Here is a 27,513-nt window from a genome sequence, read left to right as displayed (position 1 = left end):
TGGGGACAGAGTCCTTGTGTAAATTTAAGGCTGAGATAAATGGATTCTTGATCAGTAGGGAATCAAGGGTTACAGGGATATGAGAAATGTCTGATCGGTCACAATCCTATTGGAATGGCAGAACAGGCTCAAGGAGGTCGCCAGCCTACTCCTATTTCTTATGGTCTTAGAGATTACATCAGGTTTAGACAAGAAAATGAAAATATTGCAGTAATCTTGTTTAATCTGTGTTTACAATTTAAAAATGGCTTGTGTATGATCCCTCTGAAAATGAAAATGACTCAGTGGAACAATTAATTCAAGAACATCTTGTTTTTTTGCCATAGGGAAAAAAAAACAAAGGTAGATGGAAGGAGACAAATTGTTAAATGGAGATTCCAATGGCATTTGGTGTTGTAAGGCACATTCACAACTAACTCAAAAGAAACCTGATGACAATTGGAGGTTAACTATCTATTATCGTAAACGTAATTCTGCAACATCAGTTTGTAATCCTATTGTATAGTAGACTCTCTAGTGAACCTTTTCTGAATAGCCTCCAATGAATTAAAATATTTTCTTAGATAGTATTTTGCCATGCTGGATATTTCTAATGGATTTTGTCGTACTCTGATTAGGAAATGAGGATCAGTGTGGATGGGCTTTCATATTCGATTCCAAATTTACACTTGGACTTGTTTGCCACAGGGGTCCCAAAATGCTCCTACAATAATTTCACAAACAGATGGTGGCCATTTGAGACTTTCAAGACATGACTGACTGTTGCAATATGTTAATTAGATCCTTTTAGTAATCAAAACCATGGACACACATTTGTTCCTATCAGATTAAATTATTTATGAAATTGATCTAACAGGCTTGAACACAATGCATGAAAAACATGAATTGTTCAAAAATGTATGCTGTTTGGGAGTAGCAATTAAAATCAATTGGATGAGCAGTGTAATTTCTCTCAAAAGCAAGGATTATCCAGAGACTACCAATCTCTACATCTAGAACTGCTCTCAAATCATTTTTGCATCTAGGCAGAGTCATAGAGATATACAGAAATAGACCCTTTGGTCCAACTCATCCATGCTGATCAGATATCCTAAATTAATCTAGTTGCATTTGCCAGCACCTGGCCCATATCCCTCTAAATCCTTCCTATTCATATACCCATCCAGATGCCTTTTAAAATGTTGTAATTGAACCAGCCCCCACCACTTCCTCTGGCAGCTCATTCCATTCCATGCACGACCACCCTCTGTGTGAAAAAGTTGCCCCTTACCTCCCTTTTAAATCTTTCCCCTCTCACCCTAAACTTATGCCCTCTGGTTCTATACTCACCCACCCCAGGGAAAATACCGTGTCTATTTACCCTACCCTCATGATTTTATAAACCTCTATAAAAGGTCACCTCTTAGCCTCTGATGCTCCAGGGAAAATAGCCTCTAACCTTATTCATTTTGCAGATATGAAAAAGTCACTTTATAAACTTTCAAAAGTCCTAGGTCACAGATAATATTCAGCCAAATTGGAAAGATTGCCACATAACAATTGTAACAAAACTTAAATGACTGTCACTCAGGTTATTAGTCTTCTACACCTGACCCTACTATTCAACCTAGAAGTCACTTACACAGGACATTGTTCAACTGCAGTACTTTGCCAGAGAGGTCCCTCACAGCGCCAGGGACCCAGGTTCGATTCCAACCTCAGGTGACTGTGTGTGGAGTTTGCAAAATCTTCCCACATCTGTGTGGGTTTCCTCTAGTTCCCTCCCACAATTCAAAAACATGCAGGTCAGGTGAATTGGCCATGCTAAATTGCCCAAAGTGTCAGGGATGTGTAGGTTAGGTGCATTAATCAGGGGTAAATAATGGGGAATGGATTTGGGTGGGATACTATTCGGAGGATCGGTGTGGACTTTTTGGGCTGAAGAGCCTGCTTCCATCCCTGTTGGGATTCTAAGATGGTGAAGCAGTTCTCTATCCATCTAAGAAAATATATATATTATCGGTTGGTAGCATGTTAACAAAAAGGAACAGTAAAGGAACAGGCCGTTTTGCCCACTAAGCCTGCACCAACACTTTCTAAACTAAAAATCTTTTGCCTCTACATGGGCAATATCTCTCCATGCCTTGTCTACTCATGTATTCAAGACGCCTCTTAAATGTTGCTACTGTTTCTGATTTTACCACTTTCTCTGACAGCACATTCCCAGAACTTACAGTCCTCTGCATTAAAAAAAAATTGCCTTTCAGATCTCCTTTAAACTTACCCACTTTTACCCTAAAGCTTTATCTCCCAGTAACTGATAATTCTATGCTGGGAAAAAGGCTCCAACTATCCACTCTCTGCATGTTTCTCATAATTTTGTAAACCTCTATCAAGTCACCCTTCAGTCTCTGAAGTTCAAGTGAAAACAAGTTTGTCCAATCCCTCCTTACAGTTAATACCTCCCAAACCAGACATCATCCTGGTAAAGCTTTCTGTGTAGTATGGTGACCAGAACGGTATGCAATATTCCAAATCTGGCCTAACTAACTTTCGATACAGCTGCAACATGACTTGTCGATTTTTATACTCTCGTTCCCGACAAATGAAGATAAGCGTACCATATGACTTCTTGACCACCTTATCCATTTGCATTGCCACTTTCAAATCCCTCTGTATATTAATGTCTCTAAGGATTCTGCCATTTACTGTATACTTCTCTCTTGCATTAGACCTTCCAAAATGCATCACCTCGCAAATTCCATCTGCTGTTTCTTTGTCAAGTTTCCAGCCTATACATTTCCTGCTGGATCCTCTGTTGATACTGCCCCCCACCCCCCAACTTTTGTGTCATCTGCAAACCTACCAACTAGATCACCTAAATTCTTCTTCAAATCACATATATATTAAACAGTGGTCCCAGCACAGAACCCTGCAGAAAATCACTGATCACAGATCTCCAATCAAAACATCCTTCCATTGCTACTTTGTCTTTTATGACCAAGCCAGTTCTGTATCTATCTTACCAGCTCACCATAAATCCCATAGAACTTTACTTTCTGTATCAGCCTGCCATGAGGGATCTTGTCAAAGGTTTTGCTAAAGACTGTGTAGAAACCAACCACCAATCTGCCCTCAATCATCTTTGTAACTTCCTCAAAAGACTCAACCAAAATTTGAGAGACGTGACCTCCCCATACAAAGCCATGCTGCCTGTCACCAATATGATCATATTTTACCAAATGTAAGTGAATCCTGCCTCTAAGAATCTTCTCCAATAATTTACTTACCACCAATGAAATTTTCTAGATTATCCCTATTTCCTTTCTTAAATGAAAGAACATGGGCTAATCTCCAGTCCTCTGGGATCTTTCCTATGACTAAAGAGAATACAAAGATTTGTACAAAGCCCCAGCGATTTCCTCACCTGCCTCCCTCAGTATTCTGGGATAGATCCCATCAGGACCCAAGGACTTGTCTACCTTAATGCCTTTCAAAACACCCAACACCACCTCCTTTTTAAAATAGATGTGCCCCACAATATCAACATACTCCTCTCTGGATGTCCATCTCCTTTGCAAATACCAATACAAATTATCTGTTGAGGACCTCATCCAATTCTTCTGGCTCAACAAGTAAATTCCCTCCTTTGGAATTGAGTGGACCTGCCCTTTCCCTAGTTACCTCTTGCTCCTTATATGTATAAAAATACTTTGGGATTTTCCTTAATCCTATTTGCCATAAGGATTTCATGGCCCTTTTTAGCCTGCTTAACTCCTTGTTTAAGATCTTTCTGTATTCTTCAAGGGATCGGTCTGCCTGCAGTTTCTTAAACCTTACGTATACTTCTTTTTCTTTTTGACAAAGCTCACAATTTCTTTTGTCACCCAAAATTCCCAAATCTTGCTATCCTCATCCGTCACTTTCATTGGAAAATGCCAGTCCTGAATTCTAATCAAACTGGCCTTTAAAGGTTCCACATGACAGATTTGGATTTACCCTCAGACATCTGCCTCCAATCTACATTCCCCAGTTCCTGCCTAATACTGTCGTAGTTAGCCTTCCTTGAATTTAGTATTATAATCTGAGGACTACTCTCACCTTTATCCATAAGTAACTTAAAAATAAGAGAATTATGGTTACTGTTTTCCCCATTGAAGGTCCAAAGAGCTTGGCTCATTCCCCGATAGTGAGGCCTCATCCCTAGTTGGAAAATTGGTATGTTGCATCAAAATAAACCAACAGATTCTATACACATCTAACAAATTCCCACCCCATCCAAGCCCTTGGCTCTAAATGAGTCCCATTCAATAAATGGGAAGTTAAAATCACTCCACAACAATCCTGTTGTTTTTATATTTTTCCATAATCTGTTAACACAACTGATCTCTGCATTTCCCGCTGGCAACTGGGAGGCCTACAGTACCACCCCAAAGTGATTGGGCATTCCTGTTCCTGAGATATACCCGTAAGGCCTCGATGGATGAGCCCTGCAAGGTGTCCTCCCTCAGGAAACAGTGATATTCTCCCTAATCAGTAGTGCAATCCTCCAACTCTTCTACATCCCTCTCTATCTTGCCTGAAATATCTAAACCCCAGAACATTAAGCTGCCAGCCTCGTCCCTCTCTCAGCTAAGTCTCTGTAACAGCTACAACGTCATAGTTGTGTGTGTTAATCCAAGCTCTAAGTTCATCAGCCTTAATGTCATAACACTTATTTTAAGTCAAGTATACCTCAGACTGCAGGTCCCGCCGTGTTCGCTAACCTCTCCCTGTCAGTTCTACCTCAAAGCCTTACCGGCATTAGTCTTGAACACCTTGGTCATTTCTGTGCTGGTTCCCACCCAACTGTCTTATTCGTTTAAGCCCTCCTGAGTGATACTAGCAAACCTCCATGCCACGATATTTGTGCCCCTCCAGTTTCAGTGCAACATGTCCTTTCTGTACGGGTCCCACCTGCCCTGGAAGACATCCCAATGATCCACATATCTGAAGCCCTCCTTCCTGCACCAGCATTTTAGCCACAAATGTAACTTTATTATCTTCCTATTTCTAGCCTCACTGGCATATAGCACAGGGAGTTTACCACTACTCTAAAACATTATGGGTATGTAAAAGGTTAATGGAAATTGAGGGTAAGTAAAAAGGTAAGGCTGCTAACGTTGTGGTAACTACACAAACGTCTCCAAGAATCCTCCTTGATCACTTATCACCTGTAACTTCAATTTTACATTTGCTGCACATACCAAATTTATTAGTGAAGCCTGGAAATTCATTATTTTTATTACAATTGAATAATAGGGATTGGAGTTATTGAACAGAGACACGATTACTAAAAGCATAACTTTGCTCCCTTATTTATTGGCTAATGATAGAAGTCCTCAAGTGCCACTTCCTCTAATTGACTTTGGATCCTCCATGATAGTAAGTGATCCAAAGGTGCTTCAGGTGTGCAAATACCTATCATTTCAAAATATGCATACCAAGTGGGGAGTGTATCCATATCACATTGGCATCCCACTAGTCATGCTCAAGTATCTGCACAAAACACACAGTAACTACTACCAAACCTAAAAATCACAGATTAACAATTTGGAAGTTAGTACCTCCAAATAAACCTGTTGGACTATAACCTGGTGTTGGGTAATTTTTTAAACTTTGTCCACCCCAGTCCAACACCAGCACCTCCACATCATGCTATCAAATCAACACTCATTAAGCAACAAAATAAGAAAACATTTTCACAAAAAATTGCAGCATTTTGTGCAAAACCAATGGAGAAAGGAATTAACATCTCCAGCACTAATGCTCAGGAGGCAAGCATGAGTGAGCTTGCTCAGGAACCAATTGTAGAACCATACAGGACATTCTCCCTCAAAGCCAAAGGACTATAAAGAACTAGAGGACTGGTCAACAAACACAGAACTCTGCTTTAGGCTTGGAGTGAGGGTTAGATACAAATATACTTCATTAAATATGCAACCAGCATAGATCATAGCAATGACAAATGTATCACACATCAGTCATGCACAATAAAAGTGGGTGATATTACTCTGATGATGGTGTAGTGATGTTGAGTGACAACCAACTTGTCAAACAAGTAGAATGCGTCCATTTCCAGACAGAATCAAGATCACCAGGTCAGTACGAGTTATCAAATCTCCGAAGTGTTATCTTGAAGTTTGAAATGCTAATCTTGTAAACTCAGTTTTACTTTGTTCTTTAGCTGTTTGTATAAATAAACTGATTTTTATTAAAATGATTCTGCCTTCTCATCTGTTTTAGTACAAGGTAGAAGACTTGACGATGGCCTTCCTCAGAAGGCTGGTCAGAAGAGAAGGCAAATGGGCTGTGTCTTGAAGAAATGTTAACTTGTTTTGGGCTCTGGTTTGAACTTCATCTCCCTACAGACCTCAGAGTTCCAGAGCACACACAAAACATAGCAGTGCCACAGGCTACACATACTCTGTTCATTTAAAACAAATACAGCTGAATTGTGCACTATTTGAAGGGGAATAGTGTGCACAAGTAGTAGAGTGGCATAAAAGGAGACCATGGGACCTTGAAAACGAGGCCCATGGAACGGAGACAAATTGGTCAGAGGTATCAAGGTAGAATGTCACAAAAGTCAGGTTTATCAGTCAGGGGTTTAAAGTAGGGAGAAGTAGGTCTGAGTCATTGAGATGCTTTTAGTCATTGGTTCTTTGTTGGAGTGAAAGAAACTGCCCAAAGTACTGTTTTTGGCACAACAAAGTCCTTGAAGCCATTTATTTGGTTCTTGAGAAGCAGTATTTGCTTGGAGCAACGTGGGAACTCAAGGTCATTGCCAAATTAGTGAAGCCAGTTGTCTGTAAACGAGCTGGAATTGTGCCATGAGTAGGTGTTGGGATGTGACCTTAAGAATCTAGGGGAATGCAGTTCCAATAAAAGAGATTGTTCAAGCACTGAGTGAGCAGTCATTGAGTCTGTTAGTGACTGAGCAGCTTTGAAGGAGTTTCAAGACTAGGTCTTCAAGAGTGAGAAATTGAAATCACTTGTAAAAGGAGATGAAGTTTTAATGAGATTTGGTGAACACACTGCCACTACTACCTGGATTGATTGGTAAATCTGTGGGATCAGAAATAAACATTTATTTCTACTATCTGTGCCCTCTGTTAAACAGCCAATCTTCTTACTATAAGCTTTTATTTTCCACAATACCTTTGATGTTGCACCTTATCAAATGCCTTCTAGAAATCGAAGTAAAATATATCGTTTTACCTGCAGCACAAGTTTACTTTTTCCAAGAACTTCAATAAATTAACTAAACATCATTTCCCCTTGACCATTCCCTGTTGGCTCTGCCTAATTACCTAGAACTTACCCAAGCTTTTTAATAATAGCTTACAATTTATAATGACTTAGATGATGAGAGCAAAAGGCACGGTAGCTAAATTCATGGCCAATACAAAGATAGGGAGGAAAGTATGATGTGAAGGAGGTAGGAGGTTGCAGACAAATATAGATAAATTGACCAAATGGTCAAATATCTGGCAATAGGAATACAATGTGGAAATATGTGAAGTTCTCATTCAGGCAAGAACTGCAAAAGAAAGCAGGATATTACTTCAATGAAGAACAACTGTAGACTATAGGATCACAGTAAGGGGAGGCAATGGCTTAAGGATATTATCACTGGACTGTTAATCCAGCGACCCGGGTTCAAAATTCCACCATCTGCCATGAAGGGATAAGAGCCTAACGATGACCGTTCCCAACTGTTGAAAAACCAATCTGGTTCACTAATGTCCTTTAGGGAAGGAAATCTGCCATCCTTACCTGGTCTCATCTACATGTGAGTGGTTGACTCTGACAATTAAGGATGGGCAATAAATGCTGGCACAGCCAGTGATACCATTATCCCATAATTAAGTAATAAAAGAACCTCTGTCTTGCCTTGCAAATAAATCCAGGCAGCTTGTCATGATTGTCAACAGTCATCAGTTAAAAAGATGGACATATTGCTGTACAGCACAAAGCTATATCAAACTTTCAACAACACTAAGTACCAGCCACATTCAACACACTATGCTCCGCAAGCAAATGGCCATGTCTCAAAATTTAAGTACTCAGTTAAGTCCAGGGAGCTATCCTTCAGTCAGGGGTCCCAGCACAGTAAGTCAAGGGCAGTCTCGACATCAGTGTGAGGTCTGTACCTCTGCATTCTGAGAAGTAGGCCAAGGTCAGCCCTGTGGGTCTAGTGCAACAAGTCTGGGGAGTCAAGGGAACCCATTCTGGGAGTTGTTCAAATATCAGCTGGGGTTCTGGTCACTTATTGTTCAGGGCTGTCCAGCTAAGTCGTTCAAGGGAGTAAGCCATAGTCAGTCCCTGGAAGATCTGCCCACCAGATATTATGAGGGCTTATCTCACAAGCAGTGCTGTGGGAGGTAGGAGGGATTGCATTACTTGAACAGTGGAAACTCAATATACCAGGGAAATGGGGAACAGGATGGTGGGAAGAGATGATGTTAGACCAGAGGAGTGAAAAGGAAATCCGGGAGGGATATCATTGTCTTCACACGGAAGCCAGAATGGTGCTCACAGTAAATATATTACTAGATCTGACAGGTTTACCTGATATGGCCGGGAAGGGTAAAATGCACAGATGAAGATGAAGACTTAGTTGAACAGGTTTAGGTGGGTGGGGGGGGGGGGTGGACAAAATCTATATGATTGACAGGGAGGGGACATGAAAGGAATTTTGGGTGTTTACCAATATGAAAAAGGCTGAGCTGAGCCTAAGACTCACAATTCAAAGAGTGGCTAATGTTGTCTTCCATTATGCTGTAAATAACTAGTGTGCACTGCAGATGAAAATGGCTGCTACCACATCTGGAGTGCTTTGTTTTGTGAGGGAGGTGTTTTGATTCTGAGCTTTGAAAAGTCCTACAAAAAGGATAACACCATTTTACAGTCACCCATATACTGAAGCTGAAACCCACGCACAAGCATTATTTATTTTGTGAATTTTAATAGGCTAATGCCTATCCAAATCCTTGTCCAAAGCATCGTATCATAGCATGCAAAATAACAAACGAGTTCCATTAATGACTGCAATATTTGACTACTTGGAAATATTGAGCCTGAAAAGTATCAACTCATTTTGGATTTACCAACTACCAGTACATGATGCAGGAGCTGCTACTTCACACCTTGGAGCACAGATCATGATGTAACAATGATGATGGGTGGCTTCTGTGCCTTCTACACTGCAGCTGCAACTACACATACATGCTCATTTTTCACTGTCAGGTGCATTTACAAATGTGAAAACTTACTAACATTTACATGTCACCCTTATCACTTATGTGCCCTCAGAAGACTTTTCTGCTTTCCCACCCTCCCACTACAATCACAGTGCAGTCCAGAGTTCTGCAGCTGAGGGAGGCCTGCCTACATGGAGCCCATTGACCATGGGGATTTTGATGGACATTTTTGTCCAGAGGGCCCAAGACAAAGGCTGTGCCTTCCCAGGCAGAAAGCATTCGATATGGCTAGAACACACGCTGGGAGGTGATGGCAGGCAGGTTGGAGATGGAAAGCCCAATCACTTGGAGTGTCCCAAGAGGACAGACACAACACTCGAGGCAGCAGAGTCTTAAATGCATGGCTGCAGGCTTGTAGCCTTTGTATCAGGCTGTCCACAATTCCCAATAAACCTGCCTGTTATTCCTGGGTCTGCTTGTGCACCTGCACAAAGGCCTAAATTGCTGACATCACTGGGTTCTCTCCTGCCTGGGACCAAGCAGGTACCTGGTCTCCAGCAGTGAAGTGCTCACCAGCCATGCTCCTGGCTCTAATCTACTGGTGTCAGTATTTGAGTTGGGGGTCAGGTTAAGCCCTGCCAGTGCTTCTTCCGAGGCATCCATCATCCTCAGGAGGTGGGGGAAGGGAGTAATTACTTGTGGGGTTGCACCTTTGACCATTTAGACATGCTGCTTGTATCTGAGGGAGACAAAAAAAAGAGAAAATGTTGTGACCAAGGGATAATCATGGCATGATAACAACACATTCACCAATGGTGGTAATGGGAGAATGGCAAAGTAACGAACAATGCTTCTTAACTTAGTTGTCGGGACATGGATGTTTCATGATTATCACGAGTGGTCTTGGTCCTCACCGGTCAATGCTAAGATCCTCTGTTCATAGGGGTGTGTGGAAATGAATATCTGGCCACCCACCACTGATCCTGGCTCTTTCAGCCATATTATGGGCTGCTTCCTGCCCTGCAATGAGAAAAAGGGAGGGATTGAGTGAAGTGGGTACAGAGACGGTGAGAGAGAGACAGCGAGAGAAGGGAGAGGAGAGAGAGAAGAAAGGGAGAGGAAAAAAAGGGTATAAGGGAGAGATAGAGAGAGAAAACTTAGTTGTTCCAGCATCAGTGGCTATGCATTCAGTTGTGGAATAACATCTCAAAACAGTCTCTCCATTTTACTTTCCTCCCTAAAACCTAGCTTTTCATCATGTTCCCAATTATTTCTGAATTTCTGCCTCTGAAGATTCCTCAAGACATTTTATTACATTAAATGAGTTAGATCATAAACAATTATGCATAGCTCTTCTGAAGGCATAATCAAGATTTTCAAAAAAAAATACTATGAATGATGGAAGGGACTACTTCTGGCAACATATGGAATGAGATGTGAACAATTTGGTTGGGTTCCTTCAGATGAAAAAAAAGTTCTTTTAATGAAGGATAATACATAAATTAATTGGCATCTCTCTGTTAACATATTAACCAATTTAATGTGCATATTCAAGATTAGTTATACTTTAAGTCAAAACTAAATCCAAGTGAAAAATGCAATCACTGCTAAGTTATAAATGTGAATGCTGTTAAAGGTGACAGTGTAGTAGTTCAAATGTCATAAGACCAAAATGTAAACTACAGTTGGAGATCTGATGTCAAAATTTATAGTCCAGGTAATGTTTTCTTGAATCATTTTATTTTTTTCAGCCTTTTACACAGTGACAAAACAGTAAAAGCCTCATAAAAGGCCAAATCTTCCCTGCAACAATTAAGTCCATACAGTTCTTGCTTCTTAATTTTATTTCATAGTATATGAACCTTATAAGGAACTGCAGCTGTAAATGTTTAAATAAAGATTATCCAGGAAGCATATATTCATAAATTAGCATTTCAAGAAAGACATTTTCATTTGGGACATTTTAAATGAAGCCACACATTACCACGACTGTGTTGTTTAGGTATAACCGATTTCTGATTATCCCCATTATTGCAGGTTGTTTTTTTTTAAAATAAAACACCCATCACAGGACTTCAATAAGTTGTTAGCTCACTGCAAATTTATTTCACTGATCATTCATTTTCACTCTGTATGATAGAATATGGAATCATACACTTCAAATTGCTTATTGGTATCCTTCTTAAATCACACCATGTGCAACTAACCTCGGCTTTGTAATAAAGCTAAAATGCTGTGGATGCTGGAATTCTGAAACAGACAGACAAAGAATGCTGGAGAAACTCAGCAGCTCTGGAAACATCTCTGGACAGAGAAACAGAATTAATATTTGAAGTGCACCATGACTTTGTCAGCTATGAAATGTGTTGTAAATGTTTCTAAAAAGCTTTTGACAGAGGCAGAAACCTAGTACAAATGACAAAGGGGTTGTTAATGGTGACAAAGAGAAAAAAAGATGCAAAATGTGTGCAAAAGTACGGTGTGAAAGGGAGGGAATGCACCCTCTTTACTAAGGATAAACAAGACTGCTATGTTGGGTGGCAGGGGGGAGCGAGAGAGTCAAAGAAAAGTGGATAACAGACATAAATGTAGTCAGTTTTTGAAGTTTTGAATTCAATATTGAGACATCAAAGCTGGGACTGACCTAAACAGAAAATGGGGTTTTGTTCCTTGGAACATCGCAGCAGGCCAGGACACAAAATGTTAGCATGAGAGCAAGATGGTTTATTGAAATGTCAAAAAAAACTGGGAGGTCAAGGTCATTCCACGAGACAGAGAAGTTGTGTTCTGCAAAGTGTTTACCGAGTCCACGTTTAGTCTCACCAATGTAAAGATGACTGCATTGTGAATGCAGTAGACTAGATTGAAAGAAGTACAAGTGAAATACTGCTTCACCTGAAAGATGTGTTTTTAGACCTTGGGCAATGAGGACAGAGGTGGTGAATGGGCAAGTGTTATATCTCCTGCAGTTGCATGGGAAGGAACTTAACCAGGGTCATGGAGGGAACAAATCCTGCAGAATGCCAACAGTAAAAGGGACAGGGAAGAGGTGTTTGGTGGTGGCATCCTGCTGGAGGTAGTGAGGATGAACCTTTGAATGAGAACACTAGTAGGGTGGAAATCAAGGACAAAGGAACCCCAGCATTGTCCTGGAAAGCACGGGGAGTGATGAGGGCAAATGTATGGGAGATGAAGGCCCTGTAAACCACAAAGTTTTGTTTTTTTATTGGGGGGGCACTTTCAGTTGCGGAAATGGGAGGTCATATTGGAAGCAACCCAGTGGAAAGCGACAGCAGCAGAATAGGGCGCGAGTCGATGTCATTGACATAACTGTGGAAATTGGTGTGCTTCCTCAGAGACAAACACTGAATACAAGGAAGGAAACAGTCAGATGGACTAGGTGAAGGTGAGAGAAGAATAGAAATTGGAAACAAAATTGATGTTTTTTCCAATTCTGGACAAGAACGGGAAGCAACTCCGAAGACATCATCAATGGATCGGAAAAAGAGCTAAGAGTAGGGGTCTGAGTTGGACTGGAACAAGGAATGTTCCACATTCCACATAAATTCTATTGGGATCCAAATGAAATAATTTGTTAAAAAACTGTAGCTTATTACTGGTCTGTTGCACTTTGGTATTAAAATAATTTAAATGAGACTTGCCTGATAATATGTGATTTCAGGTTTTTTAAGCAACTTAATTTTTGACATTTAACACATTCAACTGTTCTCATTTTATTCAAAAATAATCTGCTCCATTGATTCAAAAGTTAGTTGTCCTGTGACAAGTAGTAAAAAATAATTTTAATTTTTTAGCACGAGCAAATTGAAAACACTGCATTATTTTGAAAAAACCTTTACATAATCATTTCTTGGTGACAGTTAGGTTTCAGTCCGTAGAGGTCTTAGTGACTCCCCAATATGACACGATACGACACAATCCTATTGAAGCCTTCTGGAACTCAATCATGTATATATTTTTAGCTGTATAGACATCCATCCAGTCAAAAATGAAAACTGCAATTATATGCTGCTCATAATATTTATTCCACAAGGTTTTTCATCTATAAATTATATTGACTTTTGTAAACAGTATTTAGTTTCTGCCCAGATACTTTGCTCCAGAACAAGTAGATTTTCACATAAGCTATGAGTTATTGAGAAAATCTTTTAAGCACCTTATAAATTATTAGACTGACATTAAAAATTCCAGATTTTGATATCAATTAAATGTGCAATCAGAAATAATGAGATTTTAATAAATGCTAAATCACACTTGTTGGCGATATCTGCCGTCTCAGTACAGTTCGCATTTGGCCATAATGGCATAGCTGCAATGCTTGCTGTTTATCAATGTATTAAGGTAAATGTGCCTTTATTTTTAAAGACTAATGGACGCTTGCTGTCACACAGTAGGCCACCAAACAGATATGCCCTAATTTTTGGTTTCTACATGATTTTACTGTGTTTAAGCTCATTTCTAAGCTGAGAGTTTGGAAATGCCCTGAAATATAAATCAGTGTCACATCAATTTTAAACAAATAATAAACAAATTTATATCGAACCTGATATTCTGTACTCATTAGATTTGGTTCTGTTGTTGTGAATAGTAGATAATTTTTAATGCTACTGGAAAAAGCATAAAATTCCTTTTCACCAAATGGAACTCAACTCAAAAGAAATACATTCAAGTTGTCTGACATTTGTTTTCTTTAGGTTTAGATGAACCACCGTGACAGTCTATTAAATTTTCATCAACCTGTTACAAACCTTGTCAAAGCTCCAAAGTTAATCAAATTCTTGATTGAAATATAAAACTTCACCTTTTTGCAAAAAGGGAATTACATTTGTTGTTTTACAAGAACATTAAGCGAGCTATACTAATGGGTTTTAATGATCTTAACATTACATATAAATACAGAGTATATCACAGAAGTTTACATACAAAATACTTAGACCAGTACAAGAGAAGAGCAAATGTATTAACAAAGTTAAAAAAAAAATTGGGCAATTTATTAACATTTGTAGTTGTTTGTGATTAAATAAAGAGATATCTCAGTCTGAGAACACACTGGCATCTTAATGTGCCCAGCATTATTTACAAAATGTTGTCAATTAGAAGAAAATCTTAATTCATCCACAAAGTCAACTTTTTCACTGAAGTAGCACAACACAGGTTCGTGCACAATCCCAACCTAATGGATTTTCTCCTGGAGATGTTCCATCAAGCATAAGCATTAAATGGATCCCATGCACTTCCCCTGAATGCAGTGAGACTGAAATATCAGAGTTATTCTGAGTCATGCTTTGCAAATGCAACTACCTAAATTAAAAGAGTGGCAGTGGTTTTAAAGGTAAGTTGTTTTATCTGAGAGGGTCATCAGAGATCGTGCATGGAATTGGGAAAATTATCTTTAAATCAAAATTCAAGCAAATAATTCAATAAACAAAGAGGAAGGGTGAATGAATGATTATTTTAAAAATTTATATTATGCACACAATATCAATTAAATTAAATAATTAAATATTGTAATACACATTCACTTGATATTAATATAACATCTACAAGAGCTGAACAGACAACACATTCAGAATTTATAGGAATATTATGCTTTGTATTTTAAATGGCGCAGTATTAAACTTTTAACTGGAGAACAATCTTTTTAGTTGGTGAGTTCAGACTAAATTTTTATCAAAATTTATTTCCCATCTTTACATTGCAGAATTTCACAAACCAGATATCTCTTATCAAAACATGATAACTGTTTTAATCAAATAACTGATCATGGAGAAACATTTACTCTACAGGTCCACATCCTTTTCTGTCACCTACCCACCTCATCAACATCATTTTCAGAAAAGGTCCATGATAAAATAAATCACATCAAGAATGGTAACATTTCTCAATGTAGTGTGAAATAATAACACTGAAATTAATCTTCAACAAACTATTTAAAAGGACAATAATTTTAAATCTGTACATCGATATTCAAAGTAAATTAGCATTGTCATTTCCTCAAAGAATTTGAGCTCAGAATGCAGCTAGCATCAGATTTCTTAAACATTTGTGCAACAGTTGCAAATCCAACCTCAATGTGCAAGTGTTCAGACCATCACATAAGAGCACAGACAAAATAGGAATATTGTTGCCATGTTCCTCAATGTTATTTTAGCAACTTTCATATATTCATAGCTTTTTCAGTTTATCTTTATTTTTCTGAAATTTTTGATGGACAACTTTAAGAGTAGTAAGAAAGTTCCCAAGGAAGAGCACCAGGAATGTGAGAGCCAGGACAAAAACCTGAGGAGAGTGGAAAACAGGTAAAATATTTTTTAAAAATGACAAAAACACAAGTGCACGGCTTTTAAATTACAAAAGCAAAACAAACCATTATTTAGCCACGTTGTTCCATTTCCTGACCATCACTGCAAGTTTAACAAATCTGTGGGACCACCCACACCACAAATGTTTCTACCATTCCCAGCCAAGACTCCCACTCCAAACAGGCATGTCAGCCTTTGGCCAGTGCATTCACACTTTGGAAGTGCAATAATAGAACAACTTGCAAAATGAAAGAAACCATCATACACAAATGACTATCATTTTGGAATGATTTTGAAAATAAATCACATTCCTTGTATTTGAACATCATATTCTGTCCATTAACAAAAATTACATTATTTGAGATTGTTTATTATTAGCAACAGATATGGAGAGGTCAAAGATGGCACGCTGGTGGTATGTTTCATTTAAAGTTACAAACTATTTCATTTTTAAAATGCACTTCTTATACTAACAGTTGGCTCAGATGATGGAATTGATTACCGTTTACTGGGATCAGGCAATACACAAATAAATCCATATTACTGCAATTTCAAAGGAAGGGGAAGTATCTCTGACCAGGTGGACTGTTCAGGCAACGTCAAAGACACAAGGAATTAGAAACTGTTAACACCCATTGCTAGACTATGAGAAGAGACTGAATTATTTATTTGAGATTCAAAGTTTGTGAGAAGATTTGTAGCTCGGGTGCTCGTTGTTGTGGTTCTGTTCGCCGAGCTGGGAATTTGTGTTGCAGACGTTTCGTCCCCTGTCTAGGTGCTATCCTCAGTGCTTGGGAGCCTCCTGTGAAGCGCTTCTGTGATATTTCCTCCGGCATTTATGGTGGTAGATTGCCAACCTACCACTGGTATAGTGGTATATTTGAGATTGCCAACCTGCCTGATGGATATGACTGCAATTACTTGCTGTTAAAAGGCAAACCTGTTGGGCAATTTTTGTGTCTCTCAAATCTATATTGGCTTGGGCTTCAGAGTAAGAAGGTAATTTCATGACTATGCAAAGGTTCCATCAGTGACTTTGTTTCATCAGGCAGTTGATAGTCTGACATCAATGAAACACTGAATATAAAGTATCATAACTATGAGGAAAAGCTAATACAAAAGATCCAAGTTGCATAAAATTGACTAAAATTAGCAACAGCCTTAAATCTTTAAAGGCCAGGTAAGAAATCAAGTATTTTACTGTAACCTAGTGATATAGTCATATCTCTTAAACCAGCTTAATTATACTTAATAAAAAAAATTTCTTGGCTGTTTCCTAAGATATACAGTTTGTCAGAAAGATTACTATTTGTTTTTCAAATGGAAAGACCAGGAGACTATGCTTATATTTACAATTAACTGATCTGCGGCATAAAAAGACGTTACTGGTTATCTAAGGCATGCTACATTATCAGGTACAATGTATGTATTTGCATGCAATGAATGCTAATAGCCTTTTGTGGTAAACCAACTAAAAAAGTATCACCCAAAATATCTGAAATAGAATAGATTCTTTTAATTGGAACACTTCCAGTCAGAGGTCATGCAGAGAAGGTGAACCTCATGATAGACACACTTGGAAAAAATTTTACCAAAGCAGTAATTTGATCTTTACTGTACTTACTTGCCATTCCTTGCACCGCTCATGTTGTGCAAGTCCAAAAAGTGTTACCGAATTATATAATTGCCAAAACTACAGAAATAGGATAAACAAAGTAACAAAATTAAATTAACTAAGTACAAATACAGTTAAATCCATTTATTTTTTCTGTCACAACTTTCTTGTCCTTTTCTGAAGATGTTGAGGCCACATTTCAGCATAGTTCAAATGTGTCTCTTGCAATCATCTTGCAACTAACTCTTTCCAGTTGAAATTCAGTTCATAATTTGATATAGAGACATCACTGAAGTTCAATCCTGTCCTCTCCCAGTGTGCATTCAGATGTTCAGTTGTAAACTGTGGCCAACCCTATGCAGTTGGCAACAATCTAGTTCTCGAGTTGTCCTCTTAATGAGCAAACCAAACTTTCCAGGAGACAAGTGACAATGTATACTTTTACATAGACATTTTAGTTTGGAGCTAAAGTCAAGAGGGGTTCCTATTTCTTTGCATCACACAACTGACCAGGAATCTCTTCCATTCTTACCACCACTAACATATCTTGGAAGCACTGGAGATGATACTCAGCCTGTTTGGCCATTTCCCTTGCCCAATGGGTTCTGCACAGACACTGGAATCCAGGGCTTCTGGGCCAGAGACAAGGATGTTACCCACTGCACCACCTTAAAGTCATAGGTATCAAAAAAGCAATAATCCTAACATTGAAGCTTGAGAATACTACTGTCCACAATCCTCCAGCCTGGAAAACAACAATTCATCACAACTTGCTTTATCTCCTTTAAAGTCAAATTTTTACGTGAGCTGATACTGACCCTGTTATACCATGAGTTCAATGTTTTAGTTTTTTTTAATGTGGTATCTGTTAAGGACTTTCTGAAAGTCCATTAAGACAAGATTCACTTCATCAACATACTCTGTTGCATCATCAAAAATTCAAATTATTTAGTCAAGAATGATGTTGATTCACTTTATTTTACTTGATTTCTTTAATGAAGGCAAATCTCTCCAAGTACCAATTAATTTCCCCCACCCAGCCATAAGGGATTCCAAAACATGATCCACCAGTAATACATTGACCAGTTTGTTGTTGGTTACTTGGAATGTCCTTACACCCTTTCTTGAACAACAGTGCCACATTTGCCACTTTACAATTCTCTGATGCATCCTCTGATACTGGGAGATTACAGCAAAACCAGCATACTTGCCTGAGCAAACTAAGAGTGGTGCTGGAAAAGCACAGCAGGTCAGGCAGCATCTGAGGAGCAGGAAAATCGACGTTTCAGGCAATGCCTCATTCCTGATGAAGGGCTTGTGCCCGAAACGTCGATTTTCCTGCTTCTCGGATGCTGCCTGTCCTGCTGTGCTTTTCCAGCACCACTCTAATCTAGACTCTGACTTCCAGCCTCTGCAGTACCCATTTCTGCCTGAGGAACCTAAAACACAAGTTATTTAAACTAACCAACTTATAGAAGCATAGCCAACCTTTCCAGTACATCTTGCTTGTCAATTTTAATCTAATCCATTGCCTTTGCAATCCCTGCATTGACCGATATTTGGTCAGCCTCCCTTCTTGAGTTAACATCGATACAAAATACTCATTTAAGTTTTCTAACCTTGCTGTGTGCCTACAAGCATCCATCATTTTTTGTCCCAAGTAGGGCCCATTCCATCTCTTACTATTTGCTAACCATACAGCCTGAAAGAAAGATTTTGTGTTCTTTCATGTTAACTGCCATTCAATTCTAACATTCCTATCTTTTTATCCTCAAACTATTTTATTTGGCTGGTTCATACTGTTCCAAAGCTTTATATCTTTGAATATTATTCATTCCCTCCAAAATCAGATTCCATGAAATACATTTGAAAACATTTTCCAAAGACAAAGACAGTTATACTTACATGACCAAAGAAAAGAAACGGAAGAAGAAAAGTTAAACCTCTCCACATCCATGACTGAAATCCTTCTGCAATTATAAATACAGTATGGATAATCAGCATATGAGAGTGGTGTCAATGTGAAAATTCTTAACTTGTATCAAATTTTAGGAGTTAAAATAAAAATGTAAGAATACAAACGTCTGTTTCTTATAGTTAGAGAAAAATAATGATTTCTCCTGTTCTATGTGGTAACTATATACTCTGCTCTTTGGGTTCTTTCTTCATTTATACACAAACAAGAGAAATCATCAACAACTGGAGAGTGTAAGTGTATATGTAAACTAAACTTATTTTCTTGGAATTTGGACAAGATGCCAAGCAGTAAAGTTGGACATTTCCATACTCCAGAAGTGCACCTACTTAAGATGATACATCTCTTGCTTGAATTGAGATGCGACAGTTGACTAAAAGAATTCCTCACTTTTTCTCCGACTGATTCCAACAGAAAGTCCTAAGGGTTGAAATTATACTTTCTCACTACATCCAGGTGAATGCTGTGGAATTTTTATTTGACCTTCAGACACTAGGAATAACATTTTGTACATCATATGCTAAGTACTAGTGACAGGAACAATTGTGATATGGTTGAGATTCACTATGTATCCAACTGCATTACCAACTAGGTGCCCAGGTTTAAAGCCACAAGAGATCAGTGGGCAAAACTAAAGCATGGAGGATTGGGGGTAATGCACAGATTGGGATATAGTCTATTGACCAGAGTGGAATAAATGCCAGGTGGCAGGTGGTGACTAGTGGTGAATGACAGGGATCAAGGCTTGTGCCCCAGTTATTCGTATATATATATTTAAATAAATGACTTAGAGGAGAGAACCAAATGTAATATTTTGAGGTTTGCTGACAACACAAAACTGTTTGGGGGGGGGGGGGTTTATTAATTCTGAAGATGATGGAAGAGGGCTTCATCTGGACAAGTTGAGTGTTTGGGCAAACACATTGCAGATGCAGTATAATGTAGATAAATGTGAAGTTATACACTTTGGCATGAAAAGCAGAAGTGCAGTGTCTTAATTAAATGTTGAATGTACATAAGGGTCTGGATATCACTGTACATTAGTCAATGGAAGTAAAAAAGATAGGTGTAAGCAACTGGGAAAGCAAATGGTACTTTGGCCTTCACTGCAAAGAGGATGAGAGTTCAGAAGTAGGGATGACTTACTGCAGTGATATAGTGCCTTTGTGAAACAACACTTGGAGTGCAGCAAAAGGTTCACTCGGCTGATACCAGGGATCTCAGAACTATTGGAACAGGAGTGATTAATTCGGCTGGGCCTATATTTATAAGACATTAGAAGAACGAGTGGGGCTCTGATTGAAAGAAAATTTTAATAGGGCTAAACAGACAGATGCAGTGAGATAAAACAAAGAACTACAAGTGCTAGAGACTTGAAACAAACAAAAACAGAACAGGGCGGTATGGTGGCTCAGTGGTTAGTACTGCTGCCTGACAGCACCAGGGTTCCAGGGTCGATTCCAGCCTCGGGTGACTGTCTGTGTGGAGTTTGCACATTCTCCCAGTGTCTGCATAGGTTTCCTCCAGGTACTCTGGTTTCCTCCCACAGTCCAAAGATGTACAGTTCAGGTGAATTGGCCATGCTAAATTGCCCATAGAGTTAGGTGCATTAGTCAGAGGGAAATGGGTCTGGGTGGGTTACTCTTTGGAGGGTCGGTGTGGACTGGTTGGGCCGAAGGGCCTGTTTCCACACTGTAGGGAATCTAATCTAATCTAAAAATACAGCAGGTTCAGAACTATTCTGAAGAAAGATTATAAGACTTAAAACACTTGCTCTATTTTGTCTCCACAAATACTGCTGGACCTGCTGAGTTTCTCCAGTAATTTGTTTTCTTACAGTGTGGAAACCGGCCCTTCGGCCCAACAAGTCCTCACCGCCGAAGCGCAACCCACCCACACCCCTACATTTACCCCTTACCTCACACTACGGGCAATTTAGCATGGCCAATTCACCTGACCTGCACATCTTTGGATGGTGGGAGGAAACCGGAGCACCCGGAGGAAACCCACGCAGACACGGGGAGAACGTGGAAACTCCACACAGTCAGTCGCCTGAGGCGGGAATTGAACCCGGGTCTCTGGCGCTGTGAGGCAGCAGTGCTAACCACTGTGCCACCGTGCCGCCCCCAATACTCCGTTATATTCCAAGATAATCTTCTTCGCTGTTCACTACTCCACTTATTTTAATGTTATCTTCAAACTTACTAACCATGGATAGGACAAACAGACAAAGTCTCTTCCCTAGGGTGGGGGAGTCCAGAACTAGAGGGCATAGGGTTAGGGTGAGAGGGGAAAGATATAAAAGAGACCTAAGGGGCAACTTTTTCACACAGAGGTTAGTGCGAGTATGGAATGAGCTGCCAGAGGAGACTGGTAGAATTGCAACATTTAAAAGGCATCTGGATGGGTATATGAATAGGAAGGGTTTGAAGGGATATGGGCTAGGTGCTGGCAGGTGGGACTAGATTGTGGTGGGATCTCTGTTCGGCATGGACAAGTTGGACTGAAGGGTCTGTTTCCGTGCTGTACATCTCTATGATAGTATACACAAAGTTCTGGAGTACAAATCTTCAGTACAATTGCCAAAATGTTGTCAGGACCCCATTGCCATTGTAATATCCAGTGTCTTCTGCCATTTCTTGAAGTGAATTGATTTGGCTACAGACTGACATCTGTGATGCTGGGAACCCCTGGAGGAGGCCACGATGGATCATCTATTCAACATGTCTGGCTGACTGTTGTTGCAGGTTTTTTTACACTGGTGTGCTGGATCTCCTATTACTGAAGACGCCAGTAAATATGTACCTGCAAGTGGTAGTGTTGTTGCCCAGGACATTGTTTGAATGTTGCTTAACACTAGATGCAGGGAGGATATTTCCCACATTTGGAGAGTCTAGAACCAAGGTCACAGTCTCAGGAAATGGGGTCAGCCATTTTGGATTGAGATAATGAAACATTTCTTTACTAAGATGATAGTCAATCTGTGGAATTCTCTACCATTGAAGGCTTTGGAGGCCAGGTCACCAAGTATATTCAATTAAAAGTGATTGATAATTTTTAGACATTAAAAGCTTCAAGGGGTATGGAGACAAAGTGATCAGCTATGATCATACTGATGGTGGAGCAGACTTGAAGTGGCAATTGGCTGACTCCTTCTCCTAGTTTCTATTACTATAGAATAATGCTCAGTGAAGATGGTATGACTGATTTACTTAAACAGATTCCGATAATTTTTATTGCAAAACTGCTGTAGTTGATTCAAATTAGGAACTGAGGAAACTTACCAATGCTACATCAAGCATAAGGGAAGACTTTGTAATAAATTAACTTAAATTAAGCAGGTATGTCAAATCTACAAAGTTGGAAACTTTTGTATCTAAGAGGGAAGGCTCCTAGAGTAGTTGGGACTAATAAAACTGAAATGCCAATTCGAACAGATAGTGGGAACATTTGTCATCAACTGAAATAGTTGAAGTTGGCAAAACACCGCTACTACCCCAAGGACAACTGAGGAGAGGAAGTTAAGTACCAGCCTGCCATTGTTGCTCACATCCCTAGAATAAATAATAATAATTTTAAAAATGTTGATGTGACTCTTGCCACAGGAACTGAAGTAAAATCTAAGACACCTGAAATCTATTCACCACCTCCACACAGGATAACAGTCAACATCGAGCCACTAGTCCATGAAGGATGATGGGCACCAACACCACAACCCCTTACCCTGTGGCTCTGTGTTGCAAATATTCAACGCTGTAGGAAGACAGGTTATTGCTATAGCACATACCTACTGTAAGGTCCATGTGATCTCTTTCCCCCAAGGCCCTCAATCTATAAAGACAGCCACTTTGGTAATAATACTGCAGGAACTGTACACAACCTGCAAGAAAATAGATTCATAAACTTAAGAAATTATGTATAATTCAGGAACACTCCGAGGGCAAAGAAAATACAAGTATCAATGGATATCTGTTTCCATGCTGTACATCTCAATGACTCTACGACTCTATTAGAGGGCTCTAAGTATGCTGACTATGTTGCTTAGAGAACATTGATAAAATTTGATATTTTCTAGAGTGTGTTAGTCAAGAACAGAATGATTACTTCCTTATCGTTAAAATCTCATTAGTTGTTGGATACAAACATTCTTCTTGACCCAAGAACAAGGAAATTGTACAGATGCTTATTTCCCATCAACTGCATCAAAGTATCATTTGTCTTAGATCCCATTGAAAATATTAAACAGTAAAATCAAAATTAACAGCAAGACATCTTTCCCTGGGCTGGTGAAATGGAAAATCAAATAGGTACAAGTTGCCAGCACAGTTGAAAGGGTGAATGTTGGATTTTGATGTGAAGTCACTCATCTTCAGCACAAGCAAGCTCTTATTGTCACACTTTATGTACAATCCACAGTCCAGAGAATACACCTGATCTAGATGCGTAAAGGAAACTCAAAACTCCATGCAATTTCTTTCTCCATATTTACTTATTTAGAAAGCACTGCTTTTGAGAGCAAACAAATGACACAAAGAAACCAAAGTAATGCTAACTACAGATCTATGTCAGGCTGTCTTTCACCAATTTTATACAATTACTATATGAAGCAAAGTTCTACTAACGTTATTTGGAAAAAAAGGTTTTAGACGCCACATTGAGAAGTGAGGCCACAATTATAGTCAGCCTGAGCAGAAATGCAATTCATAACATTCATGCTCCAAATTGATCACCAAAATTTGCATATTGCTACAAGATCAATAAGCAATTGTTCCTTCACCAGAAGTTAACTCACAAAATTAAGTAACAGAAAACAAAATACTTACTTTGATAAATGGAAAATGCTATAAATTGGCTGCGAAACATCTGATACATTAACCCATTAGGCCTTAAGAATAAAAGAGATGAATATTAACAAAAAAGATTCAGAATTATTTTCTGATCATTTATGTGAGCTCTTAAATCACATTTGCATTCAAATAATCTTTAAAAATAGAAGTTTTTAAGTAGTACTGCAAACTATACTTAAAAATAACCTAGTCCGGTGAATGATTTCTATTTTCCAGTCACTAATTCCACCAACTTCACTTCCTTAATATTTTTACTCACTGCCTGAGTTATCATGGCTTGAGTAGGAGTTATTCTTCACTACTTGAAGCAAAATGACCATTTTATGGGAGAGTCTTTACAAGTTATTTAATTGTGCAAAAGGTAAGAATTAACTATCATTAAAACAGGACTAAATAATTTAGCCACACAGGCCTGTTCTGCTGTTCAATTTGATCACGGCTGATTTGTATTTCAACTCCATTTTGCCAGCTTGCATCCTGATGTCCTAATGTGCTGGCAATAAAAATCTATTAATCCTAGTTCGAAATGTTCAAATTACCCTAGCTTCAACAGATTTTTGAGGGAAAGCTCCACAACTGCACTAAAAACTTTGCATGAGAGCACACTTCTTGGAGGTTATTTCTGAATGTCTAATGTTAAATTAGAGCTAAGCCAAATGTTCAATTGCTCCTAGAAAAGGAAATAATTTCTAAAAATAAAATCCTTTAATCAACTGAAGCACTTTAGTTAGATAACACTTTAATCTTCTATAGTCAAGGGAATACAATCCTTAAAAAAAACATTTCAGCTATCATTCTTGGAGAATCTGCACAACATTCTCTGCAAGGGAATTCTCTTAGTTGAGCACCTGAATGGAGAACTTCAAATGGAATCTATCCATTGACATAACCTTCATCTTTTAATATTCTAACCAACTTGAGATAAAGGCTAAAATTCCAGCTGGTGTCTGCACATGAGCACTTCCAGAATAGTCACAGTATTGTGATCAGTTGTAAAAACATATCGATTAATTATTATTTCCTCAGTTCAGTGAAGTTATAGCTAATTGCAATACTGCACCACTTTGTTTGCTGCAACTAGCAAATTCAACACAGACTGAGGGTGGAACATTTCCAATGGCATGAGCATGAATAGTACTTACACGCTTAACAGGAGAATGAAAGACTTCGCTGTAAACGTAACTAGATAATGGACCACAAATTTCCCAAAATAATTTAGAACATTCAATGGTGTACTTTTCCCAGGTGCTGGGGGAAACAAAAAAAAACTTACCATGTTAACATTACCCCGGAGAGAAACGTCGACACATAATGATGAGACACCCACCAGCCCTTGATTCTACCAAATAAAGAAACAAAAAAGTGAAGATCAAAGATTATTGAAGCCAAATTAACTATTTATTAAGGTCACTTGTAATGTGACATTATGATTCAAGTTTCCAAAGTATCAAAAAGCACTGAAACACATGTAAGCTGTCAGGCACTGCAAGTTAAAAAAAATTAACAAAGAAAAGAAAGCTAGGATTGAATTAAAAATAATTTGTGCATGCCCAATGCAAGAACTTTTAAAAATTGGAAGTTGTAATTTAAGCCATTTCAGAATTAATTCCAGTTATAAAACTGCTAGAAACATGAAATGCCTATGGTGTTCTACATTAGTTCATACATTCTTTATGGGTACCATAATGGTTAACATGACTGAATTTATAATCCAAACACCTGGATTAATAAAACCAAGACACAAATTACAAATTTACTGAGCAGCTTGGGAATTTAAATTCAGATAATGAATTGAATCTACAATAAAAGCTAATTTCAGTAATGCCAAACATGAAATTATTGGATTGTTGTAAAAAAATCTCTGCTTTACAAACATCTTTTAGGAAAGAAAGCCTGTCTTTACACCATCTGACCTGTATGCAACTTCTTGGCTGATTAAGTCATTCTATGGAAGGCAGGTGTTATAAGGAAAAGTTTCATAATAAATTAAATCAAACCATCCAGCATTGACCCAAGCACTGAAAACATCAAAGATGTATCCAGGCAAGTTAACTCTGCAAGATCCTCTACACCAAATCTGGGGTTGTGTCAACACTGATATAACATACCATTTGAGCAACAGCTTTGTTAATGACGAGTAAGTCCTGCTTGATATTAATGCGAGCATTTATTCCCTTGATAAAAACAGGGAAGGTAGGATATGTAATGCTGCTAATATCACATCATGAATGTCCAGCTTTGATTCTGTGATTGTGGCTCAACATCTCAGGCCTTCGTCACCATACATGTTCTGACGAAAAGGCAGGACAGACCCACGAGAAATGACATGGCAATAATGTGTATAAAGTCACATTATGTGACCGGAAGGAGGTACTCAACACTTGTATTCTGACTCTATCTGGACTCTTGACATCAAGAATGGACCAGTATGTCTTAATCTACCACATGAAGAAACAGTACTCCTTCGTGTGCCACCCAAAAGCAACACAAAAACCAGCAACCACTTTGGGGGTGGGTGGTGAAGAGAGAATTCACAATGAGTTTCAACATCCATCACCAAGAGTGCCATGGTAGCACCACTACCTGAGAAACACAGCCATCATACTGGCAAGCTGCAGACGTTAAACAACTTAACAAAGGCAAAAGCTGCTTGACTTTGTTTACACGAATCAATCCATCTGTCGCAGCTATCTCTGTCCAGGTTAGTATTGGTAGAGTCCTGTCTTGACACGGAGAACATCTTCCTTTGGTGTTGTGTGGCACTTAGTGTGACAAACTGTGATTCAAGACAATTCTGCAACCCAAAACTGGACTCCCATGATACACTGTGGGATACTAGCAACCTTGCATTCCACACTTTACCATTAGCATCAAGCTAGGAGATTAACACTAGCTTACTGAGAGGTGTCAGGCATACCCTAAGAATGAGCAGCCAACTCAGTGAAGCAACACAGGACCGCATGCACAATAAACACCATCAGCAACAGGTTTTAGTGAGGAACCAAGTGATTCAACATCTATGAATCATATTGAAGCTCTGCACACTTGCCATATCCAGCTATGAATGGTGGTGGGCATTTAATCAACAAAGCGAAGAGGTATTCCCAACGGACTAAGGAATTCAACAAACCAGGAGACGGAATAAGAGAAAGCTGACATATTTAGAGTCATAGAGTTATAGAGATGTACAGCATGGAAACAGACCCTTCAGTCCAACCCATCCATGCTGACCAGATATCCCAACCCAATCTAGACCCACCTGCCAGCACCCGGCCAATAACCCTCCAAACCCTTCCTATTCATATACCTTTCCAAATGCCTCTTAAATGTACCAGCAATTGTACCAGCCTCCACCACTTCCTCTGGCAGCTCATTCCATACTCGTACCATCCTCTACATGAAAACGTTGCCCCTTAGGTCTCTTTTATATCTTTCCCCTCTCACCCTCAACCTATGCCCTCTAGTTCTGGACTCCCACACCCCAGGGAAAAGACTTTCCCTATTTACCCTATCCCTCTTTCCCTACCCA

General features: G+C 39.0%; 1 protein-coding gene across 6 annotated transcripts in view; it reads right to left on the bottom strand.

Annotated features, from left to right (window-relative positions):
- Nucleotides 1-8,689: 8,689 nt before the first annotated feature.
- The window catches only part of tmem120b (transmembrane protein 120B), a 69,906-nt gene continuing 51,082 nt past the window's right edge, over nucleotides 8,690-27,513 (bottom strand). For 2 of the 6 annotated variants that reach the window (XM_043715741.1, XM_043715740.1), the window contains 7 exons: nucleotides 25,258-25,323; nucleotides 23,961-24,022; nucleotides 22,925-23,017; nucleotides 19,068-19,132; nucleotides 17,172-17,240; nucleotides 10,139-10,244; nucleotides 8,690-9,963 (listed from right to left, as the gene is read on the bottom strand). In XM_043715741.1, the coding sequence (XP_043571676.1) occupies nucleotides 9,917-9,963; nucleotides 10,139-10,244; nucleotides 17,172-17,240; nucleotides 19,068-19,132; nucleotides 22,925-23,017; nucleotides 23,961-24,022; nucleotides 25,258-25,323 (508 nt within the window). In that variant the 3' untranslated portion in view covers nucleotides 8,690-9,916. Of the gene's footprint in view, nucleotides 9,964-10,070; nucleotides 10,245-13,251; nucleotides 15,525-17,171; nucleotides 17,241-19,067; nucleotides 19,133-22,924; nucleotides 23,018-23,960; nucleotides 24,023-25,257; nucleotides 25,324-27,513 lie in introns of those variants that run through there. The other 4 variants (XM_043715736.1, XM_043715735.1, XM_043715737.1 and 1 more) reach the window with 4 other exon arrangements.

The sequence above is a fragment of the Chiloscyllium plagiosum genome, chromosome 25, assembly GCF_004010195.1.
Source record: "Chiloscyllium plagiosum isolate BGI_BamShark_2017 chromosome 25, ASM401019v2, whole genome shotgun sequence".
In the NCBI taxonomy this organism is placed as follows: Eukaryota; Metazoa; Chordata; class Chondrichthyes; order Orectolobiformes; family Hemiscylliidae; genus Chiloscyllium; species Chiloscyllium plagiosum.
This window is presented reverse-complemented; position numbering and strand designations above follow the sequence as displayed.